General features: G+C 38.0%; 4 protein-coding genes across 4 annotated transcripts; 2 read left to right on the top strand and 2 right to left on the bottom strand.

Moving 5' to 3' along the window:
• Positions 1 to 31: 31 nt before the first annotated feature.
• Positions 32 to 3,078, bottom strand: LOC132186576 (L-type lectin-domain containing receptor kinase S.4-like). The gene has a single exon (XM_059600557.1). It carries the CDS (start codon positions 3,011 to 3,013, stop codon positions 1,001 to 1,003), a length of 2,013 nt encoding a protein of 670 aa, XP_059456540.1. The 5' UTR covers positions 3,014 to 3,078; the 3' UTR covers positions 32 to 1,000.
• A 5,867-nt stretch (positions 3,079 to 8,945) lies between these two features.
• Positions 8,946 to 11,442, top strand: LOC132188657 (L-type lectin-domain containing receptor kinase S.4-like). Its single transcript, XM_059603177.1, has one exon. The coding sequence runs from the start codon at positions 9,127 to 9,129 to the stop codon at positions 11,143 to 11,145; it is 2,019 nt and encodes a 672-aa protein (XP_059459160.1). The 5' UTR covers positions 8,946 to 9,126; the 3' UTR covers positions 11,146 to 11,442.
• A 3,365-nt stretch (positions 11,443 to 14,807) lies between these two features.
• Positions 14,808 to 18,487, bottom strand: LOC132187197 (uncharacterized). Its single transcript, XM_059601420.1, has 5 exons — positions 18,424 to 18,487; positions 16,369 to 18,183; positions 15,734 to 15,935; positions 15,438 to 15,634; positions 14,808 to 15,362 (listed from the first exon to the last, which is right to left on the bottom strand). Exons 2-5 carry the CDS (start codon positions 18,164 to 18,166, stop codon positions 15,286 to 15,288), a joined length of 2,274 nt encoding a protein of 757 aa, XP_059457403.1. The 5' UTR covers positions 18,167 to 18,183; positions 18,424 to 18,487; the 3' UTR covers positions 14,808 to 15,285.
• Positions 18,488 to 20,966: 2,479 nt separating this feature from the next.
• Positions 20,967 to 21,874, top strand: LOC132188101 (thaumatin-like protein; the record flags this gene model as incomplete). The annotated part of the gene is made up of 2 exons (XM_059602507.1): positions 20,967 to 21,110; positions 21,207 to 21,874. Coding segments are annotated over exons 1-2 (726 nt in total), but the record flags the coding sequence as incomplete, so codon positions are not given.
• Position 21,875: the final 1 nt, after the last annotated feature.

The following is a 21,875-nucleotide window of genomic DNA, read 5'->3' as shown; positions in this document are numbered from 1 at the left end:
CCAGATCTTCAAACCTTCAATTCCAGCACTAAATAAACACCAACCTAAACCATGGCTTAAAAATATTACAACCCAGAAATCATATTGCAAACACATGAAATTTCAAATTTCACAAGCATCCTTCGATGGAAGGATTAGGATCCCTGCAATTCTCGGTTCGAATTGCAAAAATTCTTTACAATTATAAAAGGCTTCGGATAAGGTTTAATTGTTCGAGCTGGTGCTTAAACCCAGTTTGGACAATTAAGCCTTAATGTCTTATCAATAATCTCTCATAATTGTCTGCCCAATTAGAAAGGGAAAAATTATTTGGTGGACCCAAATAATTATCCGGAGGGAAAGGGCCAGGTCCTAGCCATTAAAGTTGTTGGTGGACCCAAAACTTTTAACAAACACTCAGCCATCCCAATCTATTTGTGGGATCCAGAACTTTAAATTTGTTTGATTGTTTCCATCAAGTCCAATGCTTTAAGAGAAATAGTCTGCACGGGCTTCTTATTTTTGAGCCTCACAACATTTGAAAGTTCGAGGGTTTGTTTGATAACTTTTTTATTAAGTCAAAATATTAAGAAACAATTTCTCTCATAAAGCATTCATAGAAAGTTAAAAACTTATTACAGCTTACATCAAAACATTAAAAGAAAAAAGAAAAAAGGAAAACTTAGAAAGGATTATCAAAACAAACACATTACAAGGAAATGAAAAGGAAGAGAATAATATATATAAAAAAGATAACTTTACTTAACCCCACAAACTTTGTTGCTTTCGTAATTGCCTTTTCAAGTTAAAAAATAATTAATTTACTGTATCAAACTTCTAATTTTTATAATATCAACATTTCATTAAGTTTTTTTTCGTTAAATTATGTTAAAATTCTCAAAATACCTATATTTTTTTTTTTTTTATAGTAGAAAGGTAAATAGAAAAATTGTAGAGATTTGGGCATAAGTGTTTTTGCAAAGAAAGTACGGGAGCTTTGAAGTATCGGCCTACGGCCTATCTACCTACCATAAACGTCATACACGGACGACGTAGTCGGAATGGATTGCGTATAGTCCTCAATCTCAACAGTACCACGAGCACCACTTTTTCTCTTATTTGGCATTGCCACCTCTTCCTGCAGCGCCAGCTCGCCCTCCAAGTACCGCACCACCAGCCTCATCGTCGGGCGTGCCTCGGCTTCATCATTTGAACAAATCAAGCCCAGTTTGAGCACCAAAACCGCCTCATCCTCGTCAAACTTCCCCTCCATCCTCGGGTCTACAACATCAAGCACTGCTCCTGCAGCCCACTTCTCCCAAACACAGTCCACCAGCAGCATCAGCTCCTCAGAGTCAGACGATGCTGTAGGATTAATGGGTCTTCTACCGCATACCACTTCCAGCAACAAAGCGCCGAAAGCATACACATCCGACCTGGTCGTCGGCTTGCTTGTGCGCATCAGCTCAGGTGCCATGTAACCCAGCGTACCCACCACCCTGGTGGTGCTTGGATTAGAGCCGTGCTCGTATAGCTTCGCAAGACCGAAATCGCTCAGCCTTGCATTAAACTCAGAATCCAACAAAACATTTCCGGCCTTGATGTCTCTGTGAACTATAGCTTTTTCCCACTCCTCGTGTAAGTATAGAAGCCCTGAAGCCAATCCTTTGATGATCTTGAACCTTTGTTCCCAGCTCAGGACTGATTTGGGCTCATCAAACAGGTGATTGTCCAAACTTCCATTAGGCATGAATTCATACACAAGTAGTAGATCAGCTTCCCGACGGCACCAACCCAATAATTGAACCAAATTTCTATGCCGAAGACGCCCAATAGTAGAAACCTCCGATATAAACGCTTGCAAACCTTGTTTTGAATGTTGGGAAATACGCTTGACTGCGACTTGGGTGTCTGAGTTTGGCAGAATTCCTCTGTAAACTCGACCGAATCCACCAGATCCAATTAGCTCTTTCTCATTGAAACCTTTTGTTGCTTTATTCAGCTCCTCGTAAGGAAATCTATGCGGACCAATATCATGCTCCCACTCCTCAACCACATCAGCCATCTTTTTCCTCCTGACGATGTAAAACGACAAAGCAGTAAGCAAAATCACAGCCAGAGCACATGAAACAGAGACGCCAACAATTAGGCCTCCACGATTCTTTTTGTTCCCAGTGGCAGTAGTGGGGAGCTGGAGCTTAGGAAGTTGAGATAAATCGAGAGATTTGGCGTCTCCATTCACGTTGAAGCTCCAACCCAGGATACAATGCGAGCTCGCTGCTAAACCAGTAGCAGCAGAAAACCCGATGTACATGGATTCGTTAAGAATTTCTGAGAGGATAACTTTAGAGGACAAAAGTACAGAACTGGGTTTAGCAGAGTCGGTGGAAAGCCTGATATCTAATTGATTTGTTGGCGAATTATAATCGATCCATGCCTGAATTACCTGACCACTCGTCAAATTAAGGGGGGTACCGGTCGTATCATTACCCTTAAATTGCATGACCGGAGTAGATTTGATGGATGAGATGCTATTGATGTCGATAGCAACATGGTTGCCATCGGGTTCACCGTACTGAACGTTCTTGTAAGTATCGAATTCGACCGCTAATATGTGGTTGGAGGAGTTCCCATTGTTGGTGGCGTTGAAGAGGCCAAGATAAGAGCCTGAATCACCCCCAGGAATCCCTTTTACGGGAGAGATTGCGAAAGCCATGCCGTCGCCGCCTTGTATCCCAGGCTGGGGAATTATAGCGAAAGCGAAGGAGGTGGAGAAGGACATGACTTCGCCGCTGGAGTTCTTGAATTGGATTGGGTGTGAATAAAACCCGTGGCCCAGTGCCATGGCCGAGAAGTCTGTTACCCGAAGTACGCCATTGTTGTCAACCCCTGCAACGCCGTCTAAGCTCATGTTGTTGCCAGCAGCACTGAACCCGCCGCCGAACTCTTCCAACAAGGGCCTAGCATCGCCTTGAGGCTTTACAGGATATAGGAGTAGAAGGAAAACACAGAGAGAGGTGAGTGTTTCTGCCATGAGAGCGAAAAAGGAGTTCAGCTCTGTGAGGTTGTGAAAACAGGAGATTGTTTGTTTTAGTAGAAAACTCAGGGGATTCAATCATTTTAATATGGTGGGTAAGCGGACATGGTGAGTTAATGAGGGTGTTTGGTGGTTAGGTTACTCTATTAAATGAAGTACTGTAGTTGAAAGAGTATCGTACCGCACGCAAACAGGGCCGTTTGATAAATGACATAAATTTCCTATAACTTATCTCTTAGAAAAAAAAGTTACATATAAATTTTGTTATCATGTAAAAAAACTCATATTTTTTAATAAAATAAAAAATTTTAAGTAATTTTTAATAATATAACACATGTTACCTTTTAGGGCCAAATTGTAAGACCCAATTCCTACAACGAGGGACAGAAGCCACGGTACAACATCCCAAGTCATCATGTTTTCCTCAAAAATTTTAAAATTTTTCCGCCTTTTTTTTTAAAAATTTTTTTATCACTCATTTTTAAAAGAGTGATACTTGTTATTTGAATGAAGAAGAGATTGAAGTCATGGTGGTGGTCATTTGGTGTATATGGCTAAGGTGGAATGTTTTGGTTCATGGGAAAAAGGTTAGTCCTAGCAATGTAATGGTTAAGAATGCAACTGAGTCTTTGGTGGCCTACTGTACTACTAACTCTCAAATCAAGGGAGTAATAGAGAGGGATAATACAAAGTTTCTTCGTTAGAAAATCTTAAAAGATGACTTTGTTAAAATCAATTGAAATGCAGCCGTGGATAAGTACAGAAGGAAAAAAATATTGTATGGGACATGTATTGGCAACTCTGTCAGCACCAAAAGACTATATTATCAAGCCTGATATAACGGAGGCATTGGCAGCATTGAGGGTTGTTCTCTTTTGTGGAGAGTTAGGTTTTCATCGAGTGAACCCGGAAGGAGATGCACTTCAAGTGGTTCAGGCATTGTGACAGGATGGAAAAAATTGGAGTCATTATGGTCACATTGTAGAGGAGGTTCGCAAGACTTTAAATGGCCCACAAACATGAAAGGTTAACCATGTTAGACGACATCTAAATGGTGCAATCCACTGCTTAGCTAAGGAAGCTTTTTCTTTTGAGTTTGGAAAACGGCCTTATTGAGGAAGTTTTGCTTTGTATTTCTGACATTATATTTGTAGAGCGTTATACTTAAAGTTGATTTATTATAAGATTTACTCGATTTCTCTTAAAAAAAAAAGAAAAAAAGAAAAAAAAAAAGAGTGATGTGTTATTTAATTATTATTTTTAAAATAGCATTCTCACATGCTTTTTCTTAATGAGAAATGTCATATGCTTAACAAAAAAAAAAAAAGTGTTACTTTTTTAAAGCCCGAGCTATAAGAACTCCAACGACCCAATTGGTAGGTAATTCTATCCTTTGAGAAATTATTCCGTTTGAAATTTTTTTTTTTTAAAAAAAAATTTTTTTTTTTGGGTTAAATATCTTAAACCCCCCTAAAGTTTACCAACTTTATTTTTTTTTCCCTAGGATTTCTTTTTTATCACAAGACCTCCTGAGGTTTGATAAATGACCAATTTAGTCAATCCGTTAGTTGACCGTTAAGACTGACACATGATACTTATTTAATTTTTTTATTATTATTTTTTTAAAAAAAAAAAAATTTAAAATTAAATAGGTACCACGTGTCAACATCTGATTGGTCCACATGTCAGTTTTAACGGTCAATTAACGGATGAATTAAATTTGTCTTTTATCAAAACCCTAGGAAGTCCTGTGATAAAAATAAAACTTCAGGAAAAAAAAATTAAGTTGGTAAACCTTAGAGAAGTTTGAGGTATTTAACCATTTTATTTTTTGTCTTTACCAATTAGAAAACTGAAAGCGATTTCCAGATATCGATGTAAACGTACGATTAATAATAAAATCCCATGTGGTTGCAAACGTATGTCTAGGTACAAGACAGGTTAAGATGTCAGGCCTTGACATTGTTGACGGACTCGACTCAATGATTTAACCAAACCTAACGAGAGAGAAGTGTTATATATCAGATATCTCAATGATTTAACCAAACCTAATAATTTTTAATGTATTCTATGAAATTAATGAATTAAAGTTGATAGAAAATTTTCTCCTCTATCTTTGATTGGGAATTTTTTATTTTTTTTAACAGCCAAAAAAAAAAAAAAAAAACAAATAAAACAAAACAAAACAAAAAGAAAGAATGAAAGAAAAAAAGATAACATTAATTATGATGGAATGGATAACATTAGTTAAACTAGGTTTTTTTTTTTTTTTACATGTCCACACAAAAGGAGATGAATAATTCAAAGTAGTTTTCAGTTGATTGAGGTATCCCTCGAAACATTTTCCTGAATAGCTACATATTTTTAAAGAAATGGATAAATTCTTGATTTTTTTTACTTCAATTTTTTTTAATAAATGATAATTTAGTATGGTATAAATTATAAAAACAACAAGCATGAATTTAAACAAAAATTCTCACAATTTATTTCATTTTACTTAAAATATTTCATGTATTTATATATAACACATGCAAACAGGAATTAAGTGGCTTTAATTTAGCTTCTCATTTGTTTTTAAAGGTTAACTTAATCAGTTGGGAACCATGTTTCATGAAGCGGAGATAATTAGTTTGAATCAATAGCGAAGCCAGCAGAGGTCCCCCCAACCCCCCTGAAACTTTTTCGTTTGCCCTAAACTTGCCCACCCTCAAACTTTCAACCACTAATTCAAGGGGCGCTCTTGGTAGAACTCCTTCTATGATCCTCTTGCAGCTGTTAATGTTGGACCAACAAACTTTTGTTGCTGGTGTTTCAATCTTTACTCTTTAGAGCCCTTAGTAAATTAAAACTAAGATCAACAATTGAACAAAGAAGGAAGACATATCAGCCTTCAAGTCTTCCAAGAACAAGCTCAGAAAAAGAAGAAAAAAAAAATCAAGAACAAAGAAAGAGAGACTTTCTTCAGCCTTTAACTTCAAAAACGAAGAAGGAAGCCCACAAAAAAAATAAAAATAATAATAATAATAAAAAGACCGATGCTTAAGTTAATATCTTGTATATGGATAAAAATATAATGATAATTTATCGTTGAATCAACGCGTGTTGAGTGGGGTGTACAAGGGAAAGGGAATGGTTAGAGAAAGAGAGATGAGTCTATGGGGGAGAGAGAGAGAGAGAGAGAGAGAGAGATGTATTTTAGAGAGGGAGACATGAGTCTCCTTAAGTCCTTAGAAGGGTTCGTAGGAGAGAAGGAAGAAGCCCCTTGGAAAGGTTTCTCCTTCTCCTCTTATTTCTAGGTGCAACAAAGTTGGACACATGTCATATGGTGAGTGGGTGGGGCATATGGTAAATAAGTGTAAGTAAGTGGGGCATGGGAGATATTTTCTTCCTAGCAAAGATGATGATGCATGAAAAATGGTGCTCATCGAGCGTAGTTCGGTGGCCACATCGTGCACCAAAAATGCCTTTTAGATTGGTTTTATATCCGCAATTTTGATACTCATAGTAAAAGTTATATTTGATTTACTATCCACGTTATTATCCCAATTAGGCCGGTTTTTATGTCTACCAATATTTTTCGTTCTTAATCTTCAAAACCTAAGTTGCCACCTTCCTTTGCAGGTTGCTTGCCTTGCCCCGTCGAACCTCACCCCCCCTCCCCAATTCCCTTTTGTACAAATCGAACAGCAGACAGCCAGACATGATCAATATTATTTTTAAGGTCTTATATACTAAACAATGAAAAATTAATGATTTTTCTCGAAAATAATTTCTTTCAAAAACCATCATACTTTGAAATGAACATACCCTTAAATTGTTTTTACTTAACCGAATACGAATTTACAAGTTGTGATGAATTTCTCTAAATGATTATATATCTTCTTTTTTTTTTTTTCTTTTTTTTTTAATTCATAATTGAGTGCTTACTATTTTTGGGCTTCTGATGTTAACTTTCAATGCAGTTAGTTTTTGGTACATGTATAAACTTTTGGATCATCTCTCCTTGAATTTGGAACAGCTGGAACAAATACAACCGGTACTGGTGAAGCTGCTATGGTTGCCACCAACTTTATACATGCAGAGGCTCACCACTCTCAAGAGGCTCCTATCCTACAAAATCAATATCCACCATTGGATCATTCTATTCCCTAGCAAAATCTCAAGTATTCTCAATAAAACCTTCAAGTCTTCAACAAAGCCTTACTATGGTTCATATTTTGCGTTAAGAGCTACTGCAATTGATGCCGATGGACAATTTTAACTCAATATTTCAACAGTAATTAAGTTTATCATTTTTTATTGGTTTAAGTTGGGTGCAAATATATACTTCATTTATACGGTTAAGCGCAAAAGAATGGGGTAAACCCAAGCACGGCGATCAAACAAGATTGGTCAATGTTGCGGTCGAGGGATTCTAAAGTCTTCTTGTTCGAATCAACTTCAAATGAGATTACAATTGAAACATTCTGAAAGTTTACTTTGAATGTCTTGTAAACTTCAATAGAATGACTTTTAATCGTGATTGTAATCGAGACGCTATGTGTTTATGTATAAATCTTGATGCACAATTTCGTTCGAATGAGAGTTATTTTCATTCCAACCAGATCTTCAAACCTTCAATTCCAACACTAAATAAACACCAACCTAAACCAAGGCCTAAAAATATTACAACCCAGAAATCATATTTCAGACACATGAAATTTCAAATTTCACAAGCATTCTTTGATGGAAGGATTAGGATCCCTACAATTCTCTGTTCGAATTGCAAAAATTCTTTACAATTATAAAAGGCTTCGGATAAGGTTTAATTGTTCGAGTAGGTGCTTAAACCGAGCATTGTTTGGACAATTAAGCCTTAATGTCTTATCAAGAATCTCTCATAATTGCCTGCCCAATTAAAAAGGAAAAAATTATTTGGAGATTTCGATCTGGAGGGAAAGGGCCAGGTCCCAGCCATTAAAGTTGTTGGTGGACCCAAAACTTTTACCCAAACACTCAGCCATCCCAGTCTATTTGTGGGATCCAGAACTTTAAATTTGTTTGATTGTTTCCATCAAGTCCAACACTTTAAGAAGAAAAAGAAAAAAATTGAGGGTGGTGAATATAGGAGGGCTCTCCGTTAAATATCACTTGTCTTAAAAAATTAAACCGATATAAAAAGTTAAATTTAATCATTTAATCATTAATTTAATGCGCTTTGCCGTATAAAAATTTTAAGCCAAGTTCTTAGAACACAAATTTGACGACTTGAAATTGACGGTATGATTTGATGCAACATCACATGCATGGCGAGAAGGGTAGATGACCAATCACCAAAGCTTCTTTGAGTTTAACAAATATTATTAAAATTCCTTTTTATTTTCGGATAGACACTTTCATGTGATCTTCCGAATTTTGGCCACAAAAAATGAGGTTCATGCTGCAGATAAGAAGACAATCCAAAACCTGCGACCCCACAAACAAGGCAACTAAAAGAGAATACGCGCAGGAATATAAATGTGAAAGGAGAGAAAAACGTGTTCTTTCTGTAAGTTTTATCCATTAATGTGCGCCTTATATAATATAGAAGTGTAAAGATAAAAATGTTTTTCAAATTAGATTTAAAAAAAAAAATTAAATCAATTCAATTTATAAAATTGTTAGATGTGTTTTTTCATATGATAAGAAATATATAGAGGTTTTAGTACAATTTGAAGGAAATTTATATTAAAGTTTAAAATAGTTTTAAGGTTTCGTGTGTTAAATTATTTATTAATTTTTTTTAAGGGTTATAATTGTATTTTCCAACCTATTATAAGCAGTACAATTGATTTTTTTTTTTTTTTTTTTTTGTTTTTAAGCTGTAGACTGTATTCAGTAGTGTTACGTTGCTTTCCATAGCAGTCTGAAAATCCCATGTGAAATTAAATAAATATATGCCGCTGGATTTCCATTTCAGGACCGCCAAAAACCCCGCAATCTTTTCCTTCACTTTCCCTTTCCTTGATTCTACAATCGAACCAAAGGAAGATGTGAACAAAGCATTTCTTCAAGCATCTTGAACGCTTACTCAACCACCCATAGCACAACACCTGCACATCCTCTATTCCACTCGGCTCAATTCTGTTTTCATGGCAGAAAGACTCTTACTTTTCTGGGTTTTCTTGGTTTTCTCTAATGGGGCAAAGTCTCAGCTTGACGAACTATTCTTTAAGGGTTTCAAAGGTGGTGCAGCCAGCAACATAAGCTTAAACGGCGCTTCAGAGATCGAAGACAGTGGCATACTTCGGCTAACAAACGAAACGCAGCGAGTTCTGGGCCACGCGTTTTACTCGCGGCCAATCCAGTTCAAGAACTCCACCAATGGCAAAGCTTTTTCCTTCTCCACCGCCTTTGCTTTCGCCATAGTCAATCAGAATCCTACTTTTGGCGGCCATGGCCTCGCCTTCACAATCTCTCGCACGAAAGAGCTTCCTGGGGCTCTCCCCAACCAGTACCTTGGCCTACGCAACGCCAGTGATGTCCGCAACTCGTCTGACCACCACATGTTTGCTGTGGAGTTTGACACCGTCCTGGACTTGGAGCTCGACGACATCAATGGCAACCATGTTGGCATTGACATCAATAGCTTAGTGTCAAACAAATCTGTTCCGGCCGCGTATTTTGATGACAAGAATTCCAAGCATGATCTTGATTTGAACAGTGGTCAGGTAATTCAGGCATGGATAGAATATGATTCGTCAAGTAATCGGTTGGATGTAAAGCTTTCGCCTTCCTCTGTTAAACCAATTTCTACACTTTTGTCCTTCGAAGTGGACCTCTCAGCAATTCTTGAAGAATCCATGTACATTGGGTTCTCTGCTTCAACTGGTTTGCTCGCCAGCTCGCACTTTATAATGGGCTGGAGCTTTAAGATGAATGGGGAAGCTAAATCTCTCCATTTAAACGAACTCCCTTCACTCCCTGGGCCTAAAGGAGATCAAACAGCCCTCAAAATTGGTGTTTCAGTTTCAGCCTCTGCGGTTATAATTTTGGTAATTGGTTTGTCTTTTTACCTCGTTAGAAAAATCAAGAACTCTGATGTGATTGAGCCCTGGGAGCTTGATGTTGGTCCGCACAGATTTTCTCACGAAGAGCTCAAGAAAGCAACACGGGGTTTCAGAGACAAAGAGCTCCTTGGGTTCGGTGGGTTCGGTCGAGTTTATAAAGGAACTCTGCCAAATTCGAACACCCAAGTCGCGGTTAAGCAAATTTCACATGAATCAAAGCAGGGTGTGCGAGAATTCGCGTCGGAGATTACCAGTATTGGTCGTCTTCGTCATAGAAATTTGGTTCAGTTGTTAGGATGGTGTCGGCAGCGAGGCGATCTTTTACTTGTTTATGATTTTATGCCTAATGGGAGCTTGGACAATTATCTGTTTGATGAGCCTAAAACAATTCTGAGCTGGGAGCAAAGGTTCAAGATCATCAAAGGTGTGGCTTCAGGGATTTTGTATTTACATGAAGGGTGGGAACAAACTGTGATTCACAGAGACATCAAGGCAGCGAATGTTTTATTAGATTCTGAGCTAAACGGACGGCTTGGTGACTTTGGCCTTGCTAAACTATACGATCACGGCTCCAATCCAAACACCACCAGGGTTGTGGGCACGCTGGGTTATCTAGCGCCGGAGCTGACACGCACAGGCAAGTCTACAACCAGCTCAGATGTTTTTGCATTCGGTGCTTTGCTGCTTGAAGTGGTATGCGGGAGAAGACCCATTGAGCCTAAAGCATTGCCGGAGGAGCTCATGTTGGTGGAATGGGTGTGGGAGAAGTGGAGAGCAGGCTCAATTCTTGAGGTTGTAGACGCCAGGTTGGGCGGTGAGTTCAATAAGGTTGAGGCTGTTGTGGTGCTCAAACTAGGCTTGATGTGTTCCAACAATGCGCCCAAGGCACGCCCCACCATGAGGCAGGCGGTGAGCTACTTGGAAGGGGAGTTGGCTCTGCCTGATGCAGTGGAAGCCCCGGATGCATATGATGGAAAAAAGGGCGGCGCTGCGGCTTCAGAATATGTGGATTCTTATACAACATCTTCATCGGCCGGGGATGATAGGGATGTTGATCTTGAATCTGGTTATTCTAGCTCACTTCTTTCAATTCCTCGATAGCCATGATAGAATCTCCGAGTCTTTTTTGTTTTTGGATTTTCAGTTCTTCTGTGTGGTTATGTTAGTGAATTTGTTGTGATGTAAACAGGTTGATAATTATATCATCGTTTTAGTTTTTCATCAGGGTGTAAGCATAGTAGTAGCTAGAGTTTGTATTTTTGGTTCAAGAATTCATTAACATCTGCAAATGGGGGATGATTTTATTGTATCCTTTTTGATATTCCATTTCCGAATAGAAGGGAAACAGAGAAGATGTATTATTGTAGGGTCTAAATTGAATTTCACATTTCTAGTAGTGATACATCTATTGACCAAAGATGCATTAAAGCTATGGCTTGAAAATGTTTGGTGAGATTCAACATTAAAATGCAAGAAGAGTAATTGAATAAGGTTTGACCAAGAGCTCCACCCAGCAGTAGCAGCAGCAGCCTCTTCATTTCATTTTTCTACTTATTAGCAGTGGGAAAAATAAAAAGCATCAATTGGTTCAAATAATTACTCTAAGGAAAGCTTGTTTGCTAAGTTTTAACTCACTCTAATAAATGTCAAGTGTACTCTAACATGTGAGATGCACATGTTTTCTTTAACATTTTTAACAATTATTTATTACTTTTTTAATAACTTAGGAACCTGAACATTAATTTTTTTGAAGAATTTATACACGTTAAAAAGATGCTTTGCATTTATTAGAATGGATCAAGGAAGTTGCCTTCAAACTGGTTTGGTGGAAATTTGTATCAGTTTGTTAAATCATTCTTTTTTTAAAAAAAAATTATCAAAATTTCACAACATTAACAAACAAATTTCATCCCTCTATACTCAATTGTCTAAATCACATGCCTTAATTGACTCTTTGGAATCTGAAAATATTATGCTTATTGATAAGTTGAGTACCTCTACTTCACATACTTCTAATTCTGAAAGAAAAACTTCGTTTGTTAAGCCTATAAAAGTTGAAGAAGTCATGGCCGATATGACATGCTTGGATAAAGGCACAAAAAAAAAAACTCAATTTTTTTTTTTTAAGTTTTATTTCATGATTAAAACACTTTATGAAACAAAATATAGGTTTACTACTAATAATTGGGTTAAATACTTTATTAGCACCTGGGTTTGCCGATTTTTATTTTTTCTCACCTAGGATTTAAATCCTACCATAAATAGTACTTGACTTATGGAAAATGACCAACTTAGTACTTTCATTAGGTTCTGTCACACGTGCTATCACATAAAACAGACACGTGTCCTAAAAATAAAAATAAAAAATTATTTGAAAATTGAAAATTTATGGGTGGCCGGCCACCTCCATTTTGCCTTAATTTTTTTTTTTTAGGTTTTATTTTTTAATTAATTTTATTTTTAATTTTTTAGGACACATGACAATTTTTATGTGATAATACATGGCATTCTATTAGTTTGGAGAAATGGAAGTACTCAATTGATTTTTTCTTGTAAGTCAAATACCATTTATGATAAGATTTAAGCCCTAAACGAGACAATAAAAATCTATAAACCCATGTACTAACAAGTATTTAAATAATTTTTCAAGACATTGCAGGTGGCCATGGTTTCTTATGTAGGAACCAGCTTTGTGGGTTGCCCCCAACTCGCAGCTTTTTAACGTGCAAACTGCCAACTGAAACCTGTCTATTACATCATAAAAGATTCCAAAACATCCTTCCCGACGGCAAATGTCGATATTGCCCTCCAAGTATTGTTTTAAAGCGGTGCACCTCGGTTTCACCTTTGTTTTATCCTATCATATATCGCTTTCCAAATTTAAACCACACGTGTCCAGACCACACTTTGAAGTGTATAGCCAGGGCATTTTCAGCAAAGGGGTCTGTCCTTATGTGAAGAAAATATGTCTTAAAAATTTTAAAAATGTCTTACAGTAAATTCTCTAAATGAGTTTTAACCATGAGGATCACTACAGTGAAACCCAAAGTATAGGGTTCTACTATTATAATCCTTATGATTATTAAAATAAAGGTCATTAATGGTGAAAATATGCTTAAACCTTTTGAAATACCACTCGGTCCACTCATTTTCATTTCATCTCTTCAACTATGAGTCTATCAAGTATTAACACTTCAATACTTTAGACTGTCAACTTTTGTTAAAAAAGCTCCGTCAGCATCATAAGTAAAAATAGATGGAAAAGTAGTAATATGCAATTTGCAGGGCCAAGACACTGTGGTGGCCTCTTCTACTTTAGGTGAACACTTGCCAAATGTCGTATTGGATGAGAGTTGACCTCAATCAAAGGAATGAGTATAGACTAGATTAGACGGGGAGGCTTTTGAATTAAGTAGTAACAGCGGGTATATCCCAAGCAGTGCCTTTCTTTCTTCTTCTTCCTCTTTATAATTTTTGATAATCTTTAGGTTGTGTTTTTTAAGTCAATGAAATAACTTAATTTTTAAGGGCATCAAAGTTAATTAATATAAAATTAGGAAAATTTCACTTACCCCCTTCGAGGTGTAAGCGGTTTTGCAATCATAACATCAAAGTTTAATTTGCAATGTCAACATCCCATGTTTTAACCCCTTTTAATTTCACATTTGAATTGAAACATAGGATACTAATGTAACTTTTAAAACTTCGAAGTTATAATTGTAAAATTACTTATTCTTTGGAGGGTATAAGTAAAATTTTCCCTATAAAATTTCTTCCGCGGCCTAAACCCCAAGCAGTGCCTTTCGTCCTCCTTAATCATAAAGAAAAAGGTAGCTATAATACAGTGTCTTCAGTTGGTGTCATAATCATAGAGAATAAATGTACAGCATATTTAAAACATGAAAACCCCATGTGAAATTCAAGATGCATGTTTGCATAGTACCCCAATTATTAAAGTCACCAGCCAACTCCATGAGAACCCCATGTTTGCATAGTTACCCAATTCAAAACTGATCAGCTCCTCAGTCGCCATAGACTTCATATACCCCAATTCTTGAAGTCAACATGTTGGTGTGACTTCGAAATCTTTTTTTTTTTTTTTTTCGAAGTCAAAAACATACTTTACTCAAAAATCTAACAAACAATTTGCTTTTCAAAACATGAAAGAAAAAAACACCGTTAAAAACAAAACACAAAGCACTTTATAGAAAAAATTTCACTCCTTCGTACAAAAATATTTTGAGTAAAAATTTTTCAGGATTAAGGACTAATTTATTGTTTTATAAAAAAAAATTTAAAAAGAAAGGTGGTCACGTGGGCACGTCTGTTGGACAAGAGTGGCCACCACAGCTATCCCAACAAGTCAAGAGGTGGTTGTGCGACCACCTCTATCTTGGTAAGAGGTGGCCACGTGGGAACCACATTAGGACAAGGGTTATTGCCTAACCAGTCCTCCATTGAAGGTAGCTACACGACCACCATTTTAAAAAAAAAAAAAAAAAAAAACTTTTTTATAGGTAGAAAGTCAGTTTCACAATTGTTTGTGTTTTCTCAAAATAAACATATTAGCATTTGTTTCTTCGAAACACATACACTTTAAAAAGTTCACCAAACAATTTTCTTGAATGGACGCCCACAAAATATTTTTAATCAAAAACACTTCTGATCAACTTTATATCACATCAAAAACTTTTTTCAAAAAAAAAAAAAAAAAACTTTCAAAACCATTAACAAACATATATAATGGTTTTTGGAGAAGAAAATACGAGGTAATGGACTTTTTATTGATAATTTAAATCCAGTTGAAGGCACAGCAATGACATGGGACAAGCCAAAAAGAACAGGACTTGAGGTTGTGAGAGAGATGTGACGACCTTTCATGCTTATGGCTCTCGATAGAGAATAGAGATGATCTATAGGGTTGCTTCATACTTGACTTCGCTACGCAGGGATAGAACTTAGAAGGATAAACTTTGAATGGCTTAATTAGCTATGGAAGAGATGAGATGTACAAAGAGTATCTTCAACTATACAACCATATGATTCTAATTAGTAATTATCAGCTAATAGCCTATCTCTAACATGATAACCATCTTAATCTACCTGTGCTTTGAGGCATGACAATTGACGGGCATGATGCGCATTTACTTAATAATCTTCGATGCTAGATCATCCTGCAGTAGGTAACAAGTCATCAGCATGGACTCTCCATATAAAAATGAAGTCTGCCGGATCCTGTTCTTAATGGCGCACCACATTTTCTTCAACATTTTCCTCACTGTCTTTCTCCCTATTAAAAATCTCATGGTCATCAAACCCTGCAAATTGATCAAAAAAACATATTAACTTGGGAACCTTTGATAACATTTCCACATCCAAGGAACTAAAACTACCTGTATCCAAGTCTTCAGCTTCATCATTCGAAGATCCTAAAAGCATTGTGTTAGTGGAAGGTGGAACAACTGACATCCAATCTATGCTCCCATAATCATCCACACAGACATCCTTCCCCAAGATCCAGTCTTCAACAACATTAATGCCATCAAATGATATAGGATCAATAGAATCATGTTCTTTACTCTTACCATTCCTGTAGAAAATTAAATGGCAAAAGAATAAGATTTCAACCCTCCCATAAATGTAAGCCACCATTTACATATATCTAAAATGTCCATTGACTGCTACTCACGGTTGTCTGAGTCGCAAGTTGTACTGAACAAAGACAAGGTCGCTAAGGCGTTGACGCTCAAGGTAGTTACTTGTGTCATGTCTTTGCTCAAAAGGAATATGATTTTGTCTACCTCCAAGCAAACTGCAAGCTTGACTGAGAACACGGATGGCCAGACGCGCCAAATTTGGGCAACCTCCTCCATATGTTGACCACCACTCAGCTAAACAAATAGCAAGGATCAGAAAACGATTGGATGAATATGAGCTCAAAGGGCAAAACAACAAGTAAACAGAAATTAATTATGAAAAATGAAATTCTGCCTCTGAATTACATGCAAGAAGCACAGGGCAAGTATTTGGCCCATGCATGATAGGTGAAAGCTTCCATCTCTGCAAATGCTTGGGGCTTTCCCATATTTTTTAGTGCAATGGTTAAAGTGATTTAATGATTTACAGGGAGCCTGACTACAAATGCTTCCAGATGGCCATGTATGCTATATATGTATAAGCAGGGTTTTCATATCAACTCGGCAGGCTTGCCTTTAAACACTACTAGCATTTTTAAAGAAGGCAAGTATATTAGCTGAGACAAAGTCATGACAATGCATCTGAAGGGGAAACAAAAGAATCCAATCTAGTAGAATGGAGCCTCACCAGGAAGCAGAGTGTCTCTAGCTCTAATTGCCATCTTCCTCCCAAAATCTCCAATAGCATTCTTGTATGAGTTCATCTCCTTGATGATTTTATCTTGAACTTCCATCTCAGGAACCAATCTCTCTATGCAATCAAACATCCCTGACATGATCTCTTTGGGCATGGCCCCTGTAACACTATAAAAAAACTTTGGGTTAAGGTAGAAGCCAGCAGCATGAAGAGGAAGTTGCCGCTGTTGTTCCCACCTGTGATCTATTATCTTCCAGTAGACCATATAATCCTCCCTATTAAGAAGTTCTTTCTTGATTGTTTCTTTTGCATGATACATTCCTGCATAAACATATCCCATGGCAGGCCTCTTCTCGCTACCCACTCTTCTCAAAAGTCTCAAGAGAGGATTTGTTAAGTGGACTACCAGAATGCACGAGGACCAAAATGCCTGACTAGCTACAGTATCTAACATACCCAGTCCCTCAGTTTTCTTCGAATATGGGCAGTCCAGCCACTCCTGTGAAGTAACCATGGCCTGCAAATTGTGTTTGAGATCAACCATTCGTTTCAATGTTGTAAAGTTTGTAGCAGACCTAGTGACCCCCCGTTCTACAATATCATTGCCAAAAGTATACCTTCTCACCATATTCAAAATCACACTATGATTGTAGATAAATTTCGTGATAGATTTAGCCTGTTCAATTACCGCATTTATCCACTCAAGATTTCCGAAATCTTCAAGTATAAAATCTATGCAACGAGCTGCGCAAGACGTCCAATACAGAGTAGGGAAAGTATCAGTCAACCTCCTGCCTGCAATACTATATTGCTCTTCCCCATTAGTAATTACTTGCAGCACATTTCTCACACCAACTTCTTCCACCACTTGCTTAAACAATTCATGCAAAGCATCCGATGAATTTAAAATGTCAGATGCATCCACAGATTTCAAAAATAAAGTTCCTTGAGGACAATGCGTCAAAAAACATAGCAACGTTCTGCCCGTTTCTGTGCACCATTGTTCAACCAAAACAGAACAACCCGTGCTCACCAATGCTGCGTCGTACTTGGCAGTTTCACTCTTCAGTTCTTCAACTGACTTCTTCAAAATCCAGCCCCGAAGATCATGGTATGAGGGTGGCAGAACCCCAGACCCTCCAGAAGCAATTGCATCAATCATTGGCTGAAAATAAACCGAGTTCACAGCATCTAGAGGTGCCCCTATATCATACAAAAACCGCCCTATTGCCATCTGAACACGATTGTTCACCCTTTTTGAACACAATGCAACACTACTAGTATCAGCTCCAGCATCATCATTTTCAGCATTTGCCAAAGCTTTCTTGCCTCTCCTCCTCTTCCTTCTCTCCCCACTCCTATTACTAGTCCCTTCCCCATTCACTAACAAACCCGAATTCGGTTCAAGTGTATCCGGAACTCCAACCAACTGGAGACCCGTACTTGCATCACATTGATCATCAAGAGCAACTATCTCACTACAAACCGGGTCAACACTCGCAATGGCTTCCTCAATCTTTTGCTTCCTCCTCTTCCTCACCACAACCCCGGCTATACTCTGTTGCATGAAAACCCGAACATCCTCTGGAACACTAAGACAAGCGGAGGCATTACCCTTATGACCTGCGAGATGTTCCTTAATCCTATGAATCCCACCACCCTTAAACAATTTGAAACAATATATACATTTGAGATGCTTTCTTTCCCCAATCATAAACATTTGACAATGCCTCCATGCTGGGTCGTATTTTTGGGATGTTACAGGCACTGGCTCCGAACCCGAAATCATTTAAGCAACCCTATTACCTAATGTGGAAAATTGCTGAAAGTTACTACCCAAAAAAGCAAAGAAAATGCATGATACACCCAAAAGTTTCCCACCCAAAAAAAAAAAGAAGATAAAATGCAATATTTATAACTTAATTCATAAAACGAAACAAAAAAACCGGACACAGACGCACGCACACAGACACAACAACAACAACAATAAAAACAACAACAACAACAACAACAACAACAAAGGCCAGAGAGAGAGAGAGAGCTTACTTGTTTTGGGCTCTATGGCATGCTTTGGAGAGGGAGAGAGAACCGAGTTAAGGGTGGATGTGGGATTATAAACCGCTGATGATAACCGGACGAACCGGTTAGGGCAACTTCACCCGGTTGAGTTTACTTTAAAGTTAGTTCGGTCTGACCGATTGATTCGGTTAAAAACCGCGGTCAAAGCTTTGGACCGGTCTGAAGCAAGGATAAACCGAGACTCCCGGTTACCTATCCATTCTAGACCGCAGGCTATTCGGGTGAACCGGAGATTTTTTGAAACTTTCGTCTGGTTTTGTTTTTTCCTCTATAAAACGAAAAATCCAAACCTTTTTTTGTTGTTATAGCAAAATTTTGGTTCTTGGAGGAAGAATGAGGGACAGGAAAACAACTTTCGTGAGAAACAAACAGGGGGTTAGATCTTAGGAACATAAAATGGTTTGATTTTGCGAGATTGAATATAGTATGGCAAAGACCAAAGAGGGAATTTGCTTTATTGGGGCTAAAGATACAATTTTGTTACAGCTAGCTAGATTTAGTTTAACCGTGATCAAAGATTGATTCTCTGTAGTAAAGGGTTCCATTCTCTTGGAGCTAACCTAAATATGATGATTTCATGAAAGAACTGCAAAGAATTGTAGGTACCGTCTTGAAAATGTGCTAGTTTCTGTAGAATTAGATCCCTGGATTACTGCGTTGATCTTGAATTATAAAAACTCCATAAATAAAAATCATTTAGAACTTTGGAATTAAAAACCCCTCCTTAGTATATTGAGATTGGTTCTAAATAGGAGTTTTTCACTTCTCTACTGCTTGGACAACATATCCTCTTGCCTTGTTTCCTATTCCATTTCATCTATTGATCATCTTCGTTGTAAATAGGACTGATTTAAAATGATTATGATTTTCGTTGTAATTAGATGCATAACAATAAAACTGATATCACTTAGAGCATTCCCAATGGAAGAGCCATATTTTTATGTAAAATAGCTCTTCAAAACTCACTTTTATCTATTTTAGATAAGCCATTTTTAAGTGTCTCCACATTCGATTAGCTATATTTCTAAAAAAAAAAGGTGGGAAAAGATTTGGGAAAAAGATAAAGCAGGAGAGAGAAACACTAAAAAATAAAATGGCTCCCTTAAAAAGTGCTGTTACATTTAACTTTTTTTTTAGCTCTTCTAATCAAATATCTATTTTACATATATTTTTGGCTCATCCAATGTGGGAGGTTTTTTGAACATTTGAAGAGCTATTCTAGATAAAAGTAACATTTGGCTCTTCCATTGGGAATGCTCTTACAAGTTACAATGAACTTTGTTTCTCTTTTGCAGAGGGGCAGCGGAGTTGCAGATACTTGTGAATTTAGAAATGAGCCAAAAAAAAAAAAAAGGCTGGTCCGGTGGCTTTTTGGCTTGAGGGCTAAGAAAAGAGCCACAATAAACCACGGTTTTTGTAGTAGTCCACAAGTGAACGTGCTTGTGGTGGCGCCTGCAATTTCTAGTAGAAAAGATTGCACTTAGATCAATTGAGCTACTGCCACTAAAGAGGAGGTTCATTCCTTTTATCTGATATGAGAGGTGCCCGGCAAATGACATGCAATGGACATATGCTCTGTCTAGATGGCAAAAAGGGCACTAGTAACGGCGAGGTCCCGGAAGTGTTAGAGAATATGTGAGTTTGTCCCAACATTGCTTATGTATGGGAAATAATCAACAAAAAAAATAAAAATCCAATGAGAGATGAACGGAGACAATTGCGTGTGGAGTAGGCGCATGGGATCCACGTGCGGAAAGGGAGGTGTGTGAGACACATATACAGAGGAGGATAGGTGTGTGTAGGGCGGGGGAAGAGGCGGGTGGGGAGGAGGGAGGAAGCGGAGCTTGGAGAGTGGGAAACTCTGCTACAATTATATTTGATTGAATGGACAAATTGCGTCATGGCATTAAAACTATATTTTTCGATCATGGTTTCCCTATATCAGGACTTCCCATACCAATGAGTAACTCATGTTACAATTTGCTTCTTTAATCGTTTTCAGGTTAGATTGATGAAATTAATCCAGAGAGTAGATTACTGAATCTTTCAGACAAGGGCAAGCAGAGTTACAATTTGAATATTCAGCTGCTGATCAGGCATTTCAGATTTGTCATGTCTTGGTGATGGTGATCAGAAGGAGAAAGAATTGCATTCACAGAGGAATTATTGGACACTTGTTTTCCATTTTCTCTCACTCTCTTTGAGCAACGGATAATGGGACTAGTACCATCATTATCCAAACAAAAGGAGAAGAAATTTAAAGCACCAATAATGCCTTCCACTTAGTCATCCCTTTTTAGCATAAGATTCTTTTCTCTATGTCATCAAAGGATTTATTGGGATATGGATTACAAAGACATCATTGAATTTCTCAACCTACGTAAGCGTGGGTGCTATTTTGCAGTACATGGGGGTTTGTCGTGTACGTTGATGATGTACATAGTAAACCGTTTTTACTCGAGCAGTTGCGCTACGGTTAAAATTTCTTTCATGGTGGCGGAAAAATAGAAAGCCTCTCCCTATTAGGATCGCGCTCTCACACATACACAGGACGAACATTACAGTTCTACATCCAAGAATCTTAAAGAAGAAGAAAATGGCAACTTCGTCGCTTCTCATCTTCTTCTGCATTCTCTACTCCCTCTCCTTCACAGGTAGATATTCTTCTTTCTAACACCTTCCTCCGCTTCATTTGTGTAGCATATAGCAGTTGAAAACTTACAATATCGCTTTGTGGTTTCTGTTTGCAGATGGGGTTCAACTCATTGTAGTGAACAACTGCAAGGAGAGCGTATGGCCTGGAGTTCTTGGCACTGCAGGCCAGCCGACACCCAAAGATGGTGGCTTCCATCTCTATAGCGGAGAGCAAGTAGACCTTGAAGTCCCGGAGGAATGGTCTGGAAGAATATGGGGCAGACAGGGCTGCTGCTTCAATGAAGAACCCGGCAAAAGATCATGCCAAACTGGGGACTGCGCAGGGCTCTTGCATTGCCAAGGTGTCGGTGGAGTTCCCCCGGCCACACTAGTCGAAATGACATTTGGAACCTCCAAATCCGCCTTACACTACTATGATGTGAGCTTGGTTGATGGGTTTAACCTTCCGGTATCAATGGTTCCGATAGGCGGTGGTGTTGGGTGCGGAGTAGCGGCATGTGAGGCTGACTTGAATGTTTGCTGCCCGTCTGCCTTGGTGGTAAAGCGGGAAGGGAAGGTAGTAGGGTGCAAGAGCGCTTGTTTGGCTGCAAAAACGGATCGGTATTGTTGTACCGGAGAGTTCTCCAATCCAAAAAATTGCAAGCCAACGGTGTTTGCCCATCTTTTCAAGGCCATATGCCCCCGAGCTTATAGTTATGCATACGACGATTCTACAGCGCTTAAGATATGCAGGGCTTCTCGGTATGTCATCACGTTTTGCCCTC

The sequence above is a fragment of the Corylus avellana genome, chromosome ca7 (genome assembly GCF_901000735.1).
Source record: "Corylus avellana chromosome ca7, CavTom2PMs-1.0".
NCBI classification, from domain to species: domain Eukaryota; kingdom Viridiplantae; phylum Streptophyta; class Magnoliopsida; order Fagales; family Betulaceae; genus Corylus; species Corylus avellana.
The sequence above is the reverse complement of the archived record's forward strand: the minus strand, read 5'-3'. Positions and strand labels throughout refer to the sequence as shown.

Excerpts from the sequence above, each read along its gene's own strand:
- LOC132187197 (XM_059601420.1), bottom strand. The coding sequence starts at position 18,166 with ATGATTTCGGGTTCGGAGCCAGTGCCTGTAACATCCCAAAAATACGAC. Across the intron at positions 15,635-15,733 it reads AACTTGCGACTCAGACAACC|GAATGGTAAGAGTAAAGAAC; the intron begins GTGAGTAGCAGT and ends AATTTTCTACAG. Across the intron at positions 15,363-15,437 it reads AGCTGAAGACTTGGATACAG|GGTTTGATGACCATGAGATT; the intron begins GTAGTTTTAGTT and ends ATCAATTTGCAG.
- LOC132188657 (XM_059603177.1), top strand. The coding sequence starts at position 9,127 with ATGGCAGAAAGACTCTTACTTTTCTGGGTTTTCTTGGTTTTCTCTAAT.
- LOC132186576 (XM_059600557.1), bottom strand. The coding sequence starts at position 3,013 with ATGGCAGAAACACTCACCTCTCTCTGTGTTTTCCTTCTACTCCTATAT.